General features: G+C 39.0%; 1 protein-coding gene across 11 annotated transcripts in view; it reads right to left on the bottom strand.

Moving 5' to 3' along the window:
• Positions 1–1,282: 1,282 nt before the first annotated feature.
• EPS8 (epidermal growth factor receptor pathway substrate 8) overlaps positions 1,283–13,735 on the bottom strand; it is a 140,669-nt gene continuing 128,216 nt past the window's right edge. For all 11 annotated transcript variants that reach the window (XM_055711439.1, XM_027807624.2, XM_055711440.1 and 8 more), the window contains 4 exons: positions 11,495–11,732; positions 7,752–7,932; positions 7,157–7,286; positions 1,283–2,534 (listed from right to left, as the gene is read on the bottom strand). In XM_055711439.1, coding sequence (XP_055567414.1) covers positions 2,421–2,534; positions 7,157–7,286; positions 7,752–7,932; positions 11,495–11,732 — 663 coding nt within the window. In that variant the 3' untranslated portion in view covers positions 1,283–2,420. The remainder of the gene's footprint in view (positions 2,535–7,156; positions 7,287–7,751; positions 7,933–11,494; positions 11,733–13,735) is intronic.

Below are 13,735 nucleotides of genomic sequence, written 5' to 3'. Positions count from 1 at the left end.
GGGTTAAACACAACTTGAGTTGTACTGGGTTGTGAAGTCATTAGTAGTTAATCTAAAAATTATGAAAAAAACCAGAAGCAAACAAACCAACCAACCCTCAAACCTCAGATTATGCTGCTTATCCCTTAAGTATATGGAGTGGGTTTCCTGTTTTCCTCCCAAGCATCTCCAAATATACCTCTGAGCACAATGACCACATTCAAACTTGTCTGGCTCCTTCTGTACAACTTAACAGCTACACAGAATCCCAGCTTCAAAAAAACACTTGTGAAGCCACCTCTTTTCTCTCAGAGATGAAACATGGGTGCTTCCTCCAAGACATGCCAACCTCCACAAAGTCTGAAGAGTCTCAGAACTAATGCCACCTTCCAGGCAAACCATATGCTGAATGCCAAAATAAGCTTCCAGATTATGAATATTGATTTCATATTTTGGCAATTAACAAGGGAACAGAGCTGCAGATAATCACCACAGTGCCTTTTATGGAAGATATACCTTCCATGAGAAAAGACTATGGCTCTAATTTTAAATACAAGTATAAAAGCCCTTTTTAAAATTTTTCCTACTCCTGTACTTACAAGTAATGAAGCATCTTTGCAAGAGTACCTTCAGATCTTCCTTTGGTTTCTTAGTCATTCACCACCCAGCATAGGGGCCTTTGCTGTACAATGAACGTTCTTCGGGCTAGGTATGGACACTTACTAGAGAGGGTAGGAAAGAGGAAATTTCAAGTGTGAATCAGAGAATACATCAAGCCTTTGGAAGTCTGGGATTGACCTTTAGTGATAGGACAGGCAGAGACAGGCAGTTTTCCCCCCCTAAAGCTAGGTATATAGTTGAATGGATGCAGTTAACATGCAGGTGTGCTGGTTCAAGAGTTTCCTATAGGGTGAAAGCAATCGAGAATCATCACTTCTTTCACTGGGATCCATTTCTTCATGATTGCTATGGCAGTTGGAGTCTTCAGTTTGGGATCTGTCACTTCTTGACACATTTCTGGATAAGACTACAGGTGTAGAACCTACATACTTTTCACAGGCATAAAGAATATATATTAAATTTAAAAATATACATAGACACATAACCAACACACAGAAGTAGTATTTGTAAGGACATGTTCAATAAATGGCACTAAACACCTTTATTAAGATTTTTTTTTTTTTTATGAAAAATGAATAGGATCCTTTTTTGCCTTGTACGCAGAGGAAGAGTAAACTAATGGCAGAAATCAAGAACACTTTCTTATTTCATTACCATCTTTGTAGCTACAAAGATACAACTATTTAACAGACAAGAAATACCGTTTATTGCAGACTTTAAGCTGATTCATGTGAAAGGCACTATGAAACGTAATCAAACTAGATGATTAAATTTGTCTAAATTAAGTGATATTATATATAATGCATGTATTATATATAAAATCACACAACCATGTGAAAGAACAGAACATTTTGTGACAAAAATCATTGCATCTTCAAAAATAATACTTCCTGGAAGGGATGTTTTCTTTTCTCCCGCTTTTGCCTCCAGGAATCACTTTTCCAAAAGATTACATTTATAAAGGAACACTAGCTTTTTTACATACGGAAAAACTGACATTGGGGATCAACACACAGAGAAGTCTAGATTATACGCCGTTCTTCTGACAGGTTAAGTTACAGACAAAAAAATGCAAGTTTATTAAAAAAAAAAATGTACTGTGAATTATTTCATGGCTACCTACAGCAGATCTGATCACCTGTTTGAGCTGAGTTGCATTATTATTTGCTAGTTATTCCTTCTTGTCCAATATTATAGTTCAAGGGTGAAGTATTGATAAAATCAATGTACAGAGTATTATTTTGCTATAAACAGCATCATTAGTAATAAAACACCTTGGGAGCGATGCAAGAAAGATTCAGTCTATGTTGGGCTGCTGTTCATTCCCTAAACATTTCCTCTCTGATCGCTGGCATCAACGACTCGAGTAAACATCCTGCAGCCAAATGCATGACAAGAAAGACTGAGTCAAAAAGACATAATTGCACACTACAGCAAGAGGAGGGATTCAAAATCTTATTATTACTGAAGGGTTCAAATGCTTTTTTATTGCTCGCTCAGCTTCCCTCAGATGAATCACAAAGATGTGTTGCCGTTTATCTGTTATGTTAATTCCATAAAGCCAAGACTCATCTTTGGGTGTAAATGAATCACGTGCCAATATCTTCCCATGTCAGGAACCTCCTTTGAATTTCTCATCCGTTCATTTGTAATGATGAGAAGCAAGCAGCAGGTACTTCTGTGGAGACTACTGTAAATTTTCTTTATGGTGGCTAGTTACATTTACAATATAGTAAGACATTCCCCTTCACTCCTTCCTAAAGCAAAGATGGATGGTATAATGCTATGGACAATGGAATTACAGAAAGGAGGAAACGCATTTAGTGGCTGCTTCCTTCATCAAAGGACTCCACACCTGAATCTGTGGCAGCTGCACTGATTTTTTCTTGTCGTCTTCTCATAATTTCTTGCAATTCTGAACTACCACTGTTAGCCTATAAACAAAGAAAAAGAGTTTACTTATGGTTTTGACATGTGATGAAGTTCCTCTGCTAGTATTTTGTTAAGACAGGCGTCTGAACAAATTAAACTCACTGAACAGCTCCAGAACTAAAAATGATCTAAGACTCTGATTAAATAACATTTCAAATAGGTAATTATTTATACTATTCTTAAAGATGGACCAGAAAAGAACCTACAGATTATTAAAAGTGTCAGCCTGACTTCGAACACTGCTGAGCATCTTTAATTCTTACAGAAGCCCCTGGAAGCGTTGGAGATTATGAGGTGAAATACGGCTTAGGTAAAAGCAGTGTTGAAACTCAGCAAGTTTCTTAGGATTCCACCCTTGAGCACTTAAAAATCATAGCAATCGTATTTAGAGACTAAAGCACATAAACCCTTGGTGGTTTTAGATTTATGCCAACACAAAATGCATGCATGCACACGGGTTTGCCTAGCCAAGGCCTAAGTAAGGATTGAATCTTAGTATCTCACGTTACACAATACACCCTCATGCATTTGCTGTTGTTCAGGGACACAGGTTTCAAACTTAGAGCACAGGAATAAGAATTGAATCATATTACTGTATTAGCAACAGAGAAGTATTTCACCTTTAGGGTGAAAAAACGGTCTGCTGAGCTAGCTGCAAACAGATTGCTCTGACAACGTAAATGAAGTTATTAGCAAGGCCGGGACACATATCCACTGGAGGAGAACTTTCCAAAGTGCATGACTTTGAATAAAACCAGAGTATTATAAAGCAAGAGCTGTATCTGCTGCTGTGTTATTTGCCTACATGACCTTCCAAGCCTCAAAACTAGCTTTCAAAATAGCCTCTGAATAAGGAAGCAGAAACTGATTTTGAAATTTGTAAAACAAATCTCAAGACTGTTAAGAGGGAAATCCTTCAATTGATTCTGAATTCTGAAAATTTATCCCATTATATAAAATCTATTTAAATGTATCCCATTAGATCCATTACTATGCGTCATCTCCTGCCATTACCTAGCAGACAGGTTAGGTGTCCACAGGGAAGGAGGCTAGGATGCTTCTCCTATGTAAATTACCATTGGTCTCTTCTCCCGGAGTGGAAGGGCAAAGCAGGGGGCTTATAATTGACTCTCTGAAGGTGAGAGAGCAATTTTATTTGCCTTAATTCATCTTGTCCTTGCGCACTTGGTTTCAGATACTGAGCAAGTGCAGCAGTCACCCATTACTGAAGTCATGCATAAAAAACATCAGCAGATACTTGACAACGTGCTTTATCAGAGGTCACGTAGAAATATTTTTCTGAAAATGGCTGAGCAGCTGAGGTTAAAACAGTTTACCTTCCTGATAACATCAATAACAACATGACTGATGAGTTTGAAATGCTGCTCAACTAAACCAACTGCAATACATCATGTGACACAGGACAACAGGCACATCCTACTCAGAGGTGGGGTACAACGTGGCTAAGTAGCCTAGGGCTGTTGTTAGGAATACAATTTTTGGAAAAGATTGCTAGACCTTGGCCTTAGTGATTTACCCAGCTTAGCCACCAACCGTATCATGAGGTTTCAGTAAATTCCACCATTCAATCCCACTTTTGTGCCTGGGTCATTCCTTTCACTGAGGTGTCAAAGAGAATAAGCTGTTCTTCCAGGCAATTTGACACATATATTGGACAGAAACCATTTTCAGTTTTGGAAGTGATGTGTGCCCATGCTTCCCATTGATGGGGTAGGAAGACAACGAGAACACAGACCTGAAGTGATCACACCTGGAGATGACAAATGTGGCATTCAGCATATTGTGTGTCTACTCATCTTCTGTAACGCTTTTCAACACCAGAGCTTGAAATGCTCAATGGAAGTTAACGAAATGGACACATAAACACTCATAAGCATGGAGACTATTAATATTTTTACTTTGCAGTGAAGAAGTAAATCCATATATATGACCAGCCAAGATGCTGTAACACACCGTACTTGGCATACAAGGTGAACTTCAGGTCTCTGAAGCAGCCCCAGAAAACAGTTCCCTAGAGGGATACTCTGATCAGCACAAAGAGCGCAGAGCATCCTGCCTCCTCCTGAGGAGCCCCTGCTTGCCACCACCGCTGCCTCGGGCAGAAAGGAGGTGTTTAGCCCTGGCTATGGCCAGCGCTTTGCTGTCTTAACACACTGGTCTCACACAGTTGTCTTTCTGCTTTTGCTTGCCCAGGTCCAGAAAGCTGTTAAGCCCCAAAGACCTTCCTTGCACTTGCAGTCTATTACTTGGTCATGTTTATATACAGAGGCCACAAAACTCCATTAGGAGGAGCCTTGCTTCCTTGGATGTTTTAAACTCTAGTGTGGATTGAAAGTGTGGTACCTATTCATTTTTTTTCCTCATAAGGGTAAAATAACTAAATTCCAGCAGCAATTGGAATTCCAATTACAAAACACTGAATTCCTCTGCCTGAGGTAGAAGAACACTAAAAAGAATATTGCAGCTGCACAACGACGAAGATCTGGTTGTCTGTATTCGGAGCATCCAAATGTACCCAAGATGCAGGCCTTGCACTAGCTTGCAGAAACGGTATGAATCCAGAAACACTTGTGGAAGATCCCGAGTGGAAATAAACAAAGACGATGCACGGAGCTCTGTAATGCTAGAAAGTGTGTGCAATTGCTCTGTTTCTGGCTATTTGCACTTAACACCCAGGCCATGTACTGCAATATGACACCACGAGAACTACACGAGGGATGCCAGAGAACTTCATGAAAATTTATCACTGATTAATCATGTAGGACAAACCCATCACCCAGTAAGTGCTTCTAAGTATTCAATGGTAAAATAGGCCTGACAGAGGCACAAGTATTTGCGTGCTTAAATGCTTCTGTTATTAGAAGCATTTGTAGTTTGAGCAGTAAGAAAATAGGCCTGTTTGGAATGTGCAAGCTCATCTTTGCTAGGTCACACAGACATTTTGGCTGTGATACTCATCCCTATAGCTTCTCTTACACAAGTACAGTCTTCCTGAACTCTGTGACTAGAAATACTATAAGGACAGAAAGGAAGATGCAACTTAAATGTTTTGGGTAATTCAGCAAACAGGCTAAAGCACTCATGAATTGCATAAATTCTGAAATTCATGAGCTATTTAACTGAAGCACAAATAAATATTTCAATTACCTTTTCACTAACAAAAGCCAATGACCTTGTTAAACACTCAGTACCTGTTTTATTAACACTTGTAAAGTGTTTATTAGACAAGTTTTAACTGCTCATTTTCCTGCAGAATGGGACCTAAGAGAGGCAAGCAGAGCATCAGTCCAAAGGAAAAAACTGGACAGACTTCTACAATTCAGTGCATCTCTGCTTTTCAAGCTGACTTCCACCATAAAGACACTTCCATCTTAGTACACAGAAGCCTAACGAAACTGAAATAAGATTGTTGACATTCCAGAAAAGCTGGAGAATACACATGTATCTTCATGAGAAAACGATGGATTGCTTTCGACTGTAGTGACATATACTCCTAAGAATAAAAGTGAAATATTTCTCCTTTCCTCTCACAGGAAAACAGGGCTTGAAGAAGGGAATAAAGCATTTTTAACCGTGTTAGAAAGCAATGCTCTCTGAACGACACCGATCAGGTAAATCGTAAAATATACATCCATCATAAACTTGTCTTTAAAAATATGCCTGGTAGTCAAAGCTTAAAATCATTCAAGCAAGGCAGTCCCTGCTTCATGAGGGGATAGAAATGCATTTTAAACTTCTTCAAGATTTTATTTTACACAGAATGTAAAGAATATAGCTTCTCATTTGGGTTAGTCTCACCTCTAGACAGTATCAAGTCCCTATCTCCACTTCCCACAGCAGGTTTTTAAAAAAGATGTAGACCCACTTGCAATTCTCCTGGTTTAAAATGGGTAAACATTCTCCCTAGCACAACTCTGTATACAAGCTTTTAAGTTGCTTAAGGAACAATAGTGCTATAATTAAAGCAAACTGCCACAGAGCAATGAATACAGAGATACAAAATTTTTATCTTTAGCTCAGCAATCCTGCTAGCACAGTGTCAAACATGCAAACATGTTTTCCCATACTTGGGAACCCACCAGTACAGATGCCCCAGCATTTTATATGAAAGGCCTTGAGATACAACAGTGAACTCACTCTACCACTTTCTCACGTCTAATAAATCAAATCTCCTCTACAAAGATAAAGCAAAACTAACTCATCACCACCAAAAGTACCAGGACTACTTGTTTGTCCCAGGAAGAGCAAGAAGCAAGAAAAAGTGCATTGTACTCTCTCCTACTATTTTCCCCAAAGCCCTTTTTGGCTCATTTTGTCTTCTTGCAGTCTGATTACAGCACACAATGTCTTAAAACTTGAGTACTACCATGTACTTTTTCTAACACTTTGTGGACCTCTTTAGAAGTGGGGAAGGAGCCCACCTGGTGTTTTGACGGATGCTGTTTCAAAGGATTCATACCAAATAACTCAGGTACAAATAATGCTTATCAACATGATGGGAACTGAGGAAAAAACAGCTGCTGCAGAGAAAGAGCTATTTACTTCTATATATAGTATAAAAGTGGTGAGCCAGCATTAGGTTAGTAAGAAGGGTTATACATACCTCCAAAGCAGATTTCTGTACCGTAATTTGGCTGTAGACTCTAGACCCTTCTGGGCAAACAGTCTTCAGTTCCTCTTTATTGAGGGAGAAAAGCTGAGCACCTGTCAGCACACCAAGGCTGTTGACAGTCCTGAGATCACACCAAGGGAACAAAAAGAAATAAGCAAAAATACACTAGCCAAGGGAGAGAAGTAGGTTGTCTTCATCCTACATTGTCTCAGGTAGGGCTACTAAATCAAGACAAAACTTTATGCAAAAGGAGTCTTGAAATCCATTAAATGCCTGTTAAAACCAGTACCTTTTCGTGGAAGCTAATACATAGAATTTTTTTTCCTAAATATATCTACATCTCTATAGATCTAAAACCATATATATATATATATATATATATAGGTGTATATATAAATCATATATATGTACATAAATATACATGTGACTATATATGTAAAACCAAATTCTTTTTTCCAAGGGGGTGCAGCTGACGTGTCTTGATTTTCAGAAGGCAGCTTAATTTTAAAAAGCAGGCAGAACACATCCTAATTATTGACAAGAAAATAATTTTAAGAAGTTTTTTTACATTTGCCCTTAAACTTACACAGGATTGAATCCTTTGGACTGCAGCCACGCCTTCACATCCTCAGGTGAAGAGTCGTAAGTGATGTTCACTACCGGGATGTTTGGTCGTGGCACATGGAACTTCCTCTGGGCAGCGCTCCGGCCGATGGTGAGCCGGTGAACAAGTTCATCCTGCACCTCCTCCATCTGTGATTTCCTGCCTAGAGAGAGAGATGACCCACAGGAGTTATTCTCAAGGTTGCTTTATCAAAGCCAGGCAATTTCTTATGAAAATGAAATTCTTCAAATCTTAATGGAAAAAAAAAGTTTAAAGACTCATGCACTAGATCTGACCAAATTAGTATTCTTCTTTTTCCCCAGGGAAGATTTCAATATTCCCACTCCTCTCTTTGCAAAACCAAAGAAAAAACCTGACCAAAACGACCCCAAATTCAACTGAGACCCTACAAAGAGGAGATGAGCTTGATGTTGCACAGAGGTGTAGATCAGTCTGACAGCACTCAAGCTGCAGAAGAAAGTGGGTACAGAGGGTTATTCTATTGTCACGGTCAGTTTTTCTTCAAATAGAATTCTGCCGTTTTGAAAATGAAAACAAAAATGATGAGGAAGAATATAATATTGCTTACACTGTGAAAAGGCAGCACTTTCCACAAACATTTTTTAATTGAAAGCTCATTTGCACTAAAAAGTTGAATGTAAGCAAAAAAATTTCACTGCTGCTGACACGTATCACCTTACATCTAATAAGCTATTATGGTAATCACATTTTTGAAGGGGTTTTAAGAAATTTGAACTCATTCCAAGCCTGAAGTGACAGGTTAGCTGAAACAATGTCACACTTTCCATTAAAAAAGGGAGTAGGAAAAAAAAAAAAAAAAAAAAAAAAAGTTGCTTTCACCAGAGACACAGGAATTGGGAATTTTATTTATTTTTTTTTTAAACCTGTAAATTTGCTATCCCACAGAACCCATTTGTCTGAAACATTTAGTTCAGTTGCTGGTCATTAACAGGCAACACACTGAAATGCTTTTCATGCATTTCAAAAAAATCAATTATAAGACACTGAAAATTGTTTAAAATGCACATGAAAAGTTCTATGGATAATTTCACAAAAATAGGTAGAATCCAAAAGGGTATAAATCTATTTTTGGTCACAGAGAAGATACTGATTTCACACAATTAAACTCTCCACACAGTAACTCTGGAATAGCTATAAAAATCCTTTGCCACACAACTTTAAATGATCTCAAAAATTCTCAGGATTTCCTTACCAAGATATTTTTAGTCATCTTTATTGAACCTTCTCACTTTGATACACAAACAGTAACTACAGCACCTCCTCTGATGCACTCAGATGGCAAAAGCTATTCCCTTTACCCCATCACACTGACAGCAACAGAAGGAAACACCACAACTTCAATACGAAAAAAATGGTAAGATAGCAAAAATGTTTCTTCCTCTACTTTTTTTTTTATATTCTCACAAAGCCTCTGCATTGATCAACATCTCTAGCCAGTTAGACAAATAGAAACAAGCTTTATGTAAGCTTTTAGGATTTTTTATTTGTTAACCACAACAAAAAAGAACCAACTGTGTTTAACCATTTTCTTTTTTCTTTAACAAAAGAGCCCCAGGTTGAGAGCGGACAAAATCTCTAGTAAAATATTTGAGGCATTCAGGCCCTATTGTGTTGAGGTTTTTTTTCCCCTGGAGTGTGAATCTGAAGCCAAAATGACATGTGTTCAGTGATATGTGAAGGTCTGAGATGTGATATATAAGTAAAGCCTTTAGACAATGTAATCAAAGCATGTACCAGTTGTTTTCCCAAACAGGAAGAGAGCGAGAAAAATGCTATCTTCCTTCTATTTACACAGATTTTGAAAGACTTACATTTTATCTAGACCAAGACTATATGAAAAGATAAATATTTAGCTGTTAGATAACAGATTCTTACTGTTGTTAGATGCATTATCATAAACAAACAAGGTACCCTCAGTGTGAAGCAGGTACTATGTGGTGTGTTCTCTGCAGCGTTCAGGTGGGTACCTGGGCAGCAGGTGTACGGGTAGGGCTGCCCATACCAGAGGCAGCTATTCTGCAAGGACTGTGGTACCCAAAGCCCGTTAACTGGCCTTGAGTGACAGCTCCTGGGAGCTCTCGTGCATGGCCCAAGGCCTCAGCGGAGGCTGAGAGGGCAAGAGATGTCTTGTCACCACTTAGTCTATTATCAGCCCTTCAAATCTCACACCCTGCACCTGGAGCCAGGATGGTCTTCACATATTCCATCTGTAATGGATACAGAAGGCCATCATGAATTCAATGAAACATACTTGCTACAGCACACAATGTCCTTCTCGTGTGGAAATAAAATGATAATTTGTGTGTGACATTCATCCTCACTTTCTGCATCTTTTATAACTGCTCAGGTTTCTGTTTTGATTTAAGTAACAAACTGCCCCAAACAGGACACAGGCAGAAGCTGGCCCTACTGCTGCTTTGGGAAATGGCAGTGAAGCCTGTTCGTCCTACCAGGCTGTTCTCCATTTATAATTTCCAGCCGGCCAGTCTATTGGGGAAGGTATTAGAAAGATCCCAGAGCCTTCCTGAGTTCAGAGCTTAGGTGAGAGCTTGTCTGCCACTAGGCAATGTCAACGCAGGCTCCACCGAGTGTGGTTATCCCAGCAGGCATGCTTGCCATCCACTGGGGACAGGGGGTTCAAGCAGCCCTTCTGCAGAAAGGATTGCCCTTGGTGCTAGTTTTCACCTCAGATGGAAGAGTGGGTGATGAAAAACTCAGACGGTTTTTCTGATAAGGCTGGGAGGCAAAGGATGGGAAATGCTGTCAACTCTTGAACTGCAAGAGGCTCATTATTTTAACAGCTATTATTTTAAAAGCTATAGCAAATGCTTGCCTACAAGTTTCAGTTATTTTTAAGCCAAGCAATCACATTGCTTAAAGTGCATTTAGGACAGAAATTATTGACTAAATACGTTCTCCTAACCTAACCTGGTTTTCAGTTGATAAAGAGTAGAAGCATCAGCTAGGTTTTATATTCACAAGGTGGTCTTAATCAGAATTTTTCATGACTGGCAGACACTGCTGGATGCAGGCTACCACTTTTTCCAGCTAAAGGGCTATGGAGTACATTCTCTCATCCTCCTAAAACAAGGACACGAAAGTTTACTCAATGACCTGCCAGTTGCTGTTGCTTTGACCAAGCTAAGGGGACCTGATTAAAAGATGTCTCCTTCAACAGCATCATAACATGGTTCCTATGCATCAGCCAGACCTGTAAATCTTCTTGCAAGCCTTGGATACAGGTTTCAGATTGATGCAAATGCCCTAGAAATATGGATGACCATGGAGAGAAGTGTAAAAACAGCATAACTGATTTGAAAAGCAATTTAGATTGTAATGTGGCAGTGAGTTCAGGTGGAAAATATACTTTAGCCAGAATACTAGCATAGACATTTACAGTGTTGAAAATTGTTGAAAATCACTGACTGAAGATCCCAGACAGTCATAAAAGGAGAGGATTTAGGACTGGAACAAGCGCTGAAATGTTTTCTCCCTACTTACCATTGTGATTAGCGAGGGTCAGAACATGCATACATAGAAAATGTGTATTTTAAACATAGGGTTAAAGCTAAACATTTCATAAACATTTATCTGAAACACAAGGTTTTAAGGAATTTAAGGATTAAGCAAAACAGAGGAATGGGAGAACTACTTTTTTTTTCTTGCTTCTTGGACAAACTTACGATCCACAGGAACTTGCTTCTGCTTCTGACTGTCTCGCACTGCACTACCACCACTGTCGCTAGACGTGCTGCTTTGGCGGCTGATGGCTGATGGCGCTTTGGGCACGGGAACCGGTATAGGTGCTGGGGCACTGGGAGGGAGGGGGACAGCCACAGGGACGGGAGCAGGTGTTGGAGGTGGTGAAGGAGTAGCAGGAACTGGACTGGGTTGTTTTGCAACATAGTCCATCCTTTGTTTCTGAAAAGATGCAAAGACACCCAGTTTGACACCAAAACATGGACAAGACATCAGATAAACTCAGGTTTCTGCAGAAAATGCTGGGATGCTTTGCACCAACTGATTTCATTTCTTACACGGACACACCTTAATTGCCACATATAGTTATAAAATTTGCCAAAACTTGATTTGGCATCAATTCCCTTCTCTGTCAGACACAAAATCCACAGCAATGGCATCATCTGAAACACGCTTCTTTCTTTCAAACAGAAGAGTTCTGTAAATGAAATTGGTTTTAAATCCCAAACTTCTATTACCTGGCACTTTTAAACAGCTTCCAAAATTTTGGAATTGCTGGACTTTATCAGTGTAAAAATGTGTATTTTAGAGATGTAATGTAAAACAAGTGAAAAATGAATGTATCCAGCCACACCTAAGCCTGACTAATAGTTTAATTTACAAACGTCACTGAGGTTGGGATAACACATTGTTTCTTGAACTGCAGACACCATTTAAAAGGTTCCTGCTCCTCCTGCCCACTCAGTTGTGCCTTTTCATCTATTTGCGTGATCACTACATGCCACCTCAGTGCAATAATCCAATTACAAAAACTCAAACTCCAAATCCCACAATTCTTGGAATAGGGCTATAGTTTCTTTCCCGCTCGCTTTACACAATGTTCTAACAACATGTAAATCATCTTGCTGCAAATAACCCACTAGCAGGTGTCTCAAGAATAATTTTGGGGAATGATTTCTTTTCTTCTTTGCCTTTAGAATGGCACCAGTTACAGGGAGATGATGTATTTCCCCAAAGCAATCCCAATGACAGACAAGCCCAGAAAGTCATAAGCAACCTATGCTACCCTTTTCTTTCAAACAGTTGAAACTCCACATCTCACAGTTTTAACAGTGCTCCCTCTCCGCAGTTTTGGACTAACACAGCTTGAAAGTTTAATATTAAAGTTTGTTTGCTCAATAGGGTTGCCTCATATTTGGTTATAAAAAGTCTGCTTACTTTGGTATGAAAATAGATGAGTACATTCCCCAGATTCATTGCTCTTTCCTGAAATACCTTTCCCTATTTCCTTGGAGGCAGAGGGTTTATGGCAGATGAAGTCAGGAAATATTTGTAGGAGCTGTATGTTAGAATCTGAGCAGCAGCTCACCGCCCTGACAACATTCAAACTTTCATTAAACATCAGCAACTGCCCTTATACCGGAATCCCCAACTCAGTAACTGATGGACAAGGCATTTTGTAGGGAATATAAACTGGGACCATTAGAGCTAAGCTACACTGTGTTACACCAGCAGAAAATTTATCCCATCAGCTTCTATGGCCAGTCAATTGAGCATAGGAAAAAAGTCTTCTGTTTCCCTTAGATAATTTTTTCACTTAAACCGTAGCAGTCAGCTACTGAAGCAAACGTATAGTCTTACAATACATCCTCCATTAAACCGTTTTGGTTTGGGGTTATTTTTTTCCTTAGTATTTAGCTGTTCAAGGGCATTAATCTCAATTATTTTGTGTCCACCTTGTGAAGTGCATTGTAGGGAGATTAAAAAAAAAACAACAAACCAAACCAAAAAACAAAACATACGATTGACTTTTCTGTATTCTACTACTTCAATATTAAGACAATAAATGCTTTTTCAAATGCCAAATGCCAAGAAAAGTGAAATGTATAATACAGAAGAGAACAAGCAGAATAATGTGTATTAAAGAAACCTGTCCTTTGGTGGAAAGAGTGTCCTACTAGTTATTATAGTACATAAATAATTAATTGTGATACCCAAAATCTTGTTATTGAATTTAAAAATTTCACAGATATTAACATGTTCTAATGATAGTCCAAATAGTTTTTGAATCTTGTTCACAGATTCCATTTGCTAGACTGTTATCCCCACAACTTACCTTCATGTGTGCCCTGACCTTGTTGAACAACATGCAAGGAAAAAGCAGGGCTTTTTTTTATGGTAGAGAGGATTCATTACAAACCAAGGCATCAACTGCACATCACCAC

Source organism: Falco cherrug, chromosome 5, assembly GCF_023634085.1.
Source record: "Falco cherrug isolate bFalChe1 chromosome 5, bFalChe1.pri, whole genome shotgun sequence".
NCBI lineage: Eukaryota > Metazoa > Chordata > Aves > Falconiformes > Falconidae > Falco > Falco cherrug.
This window is presented reverse-complemented; position numbering and strand designations above follow the sequence as displayed.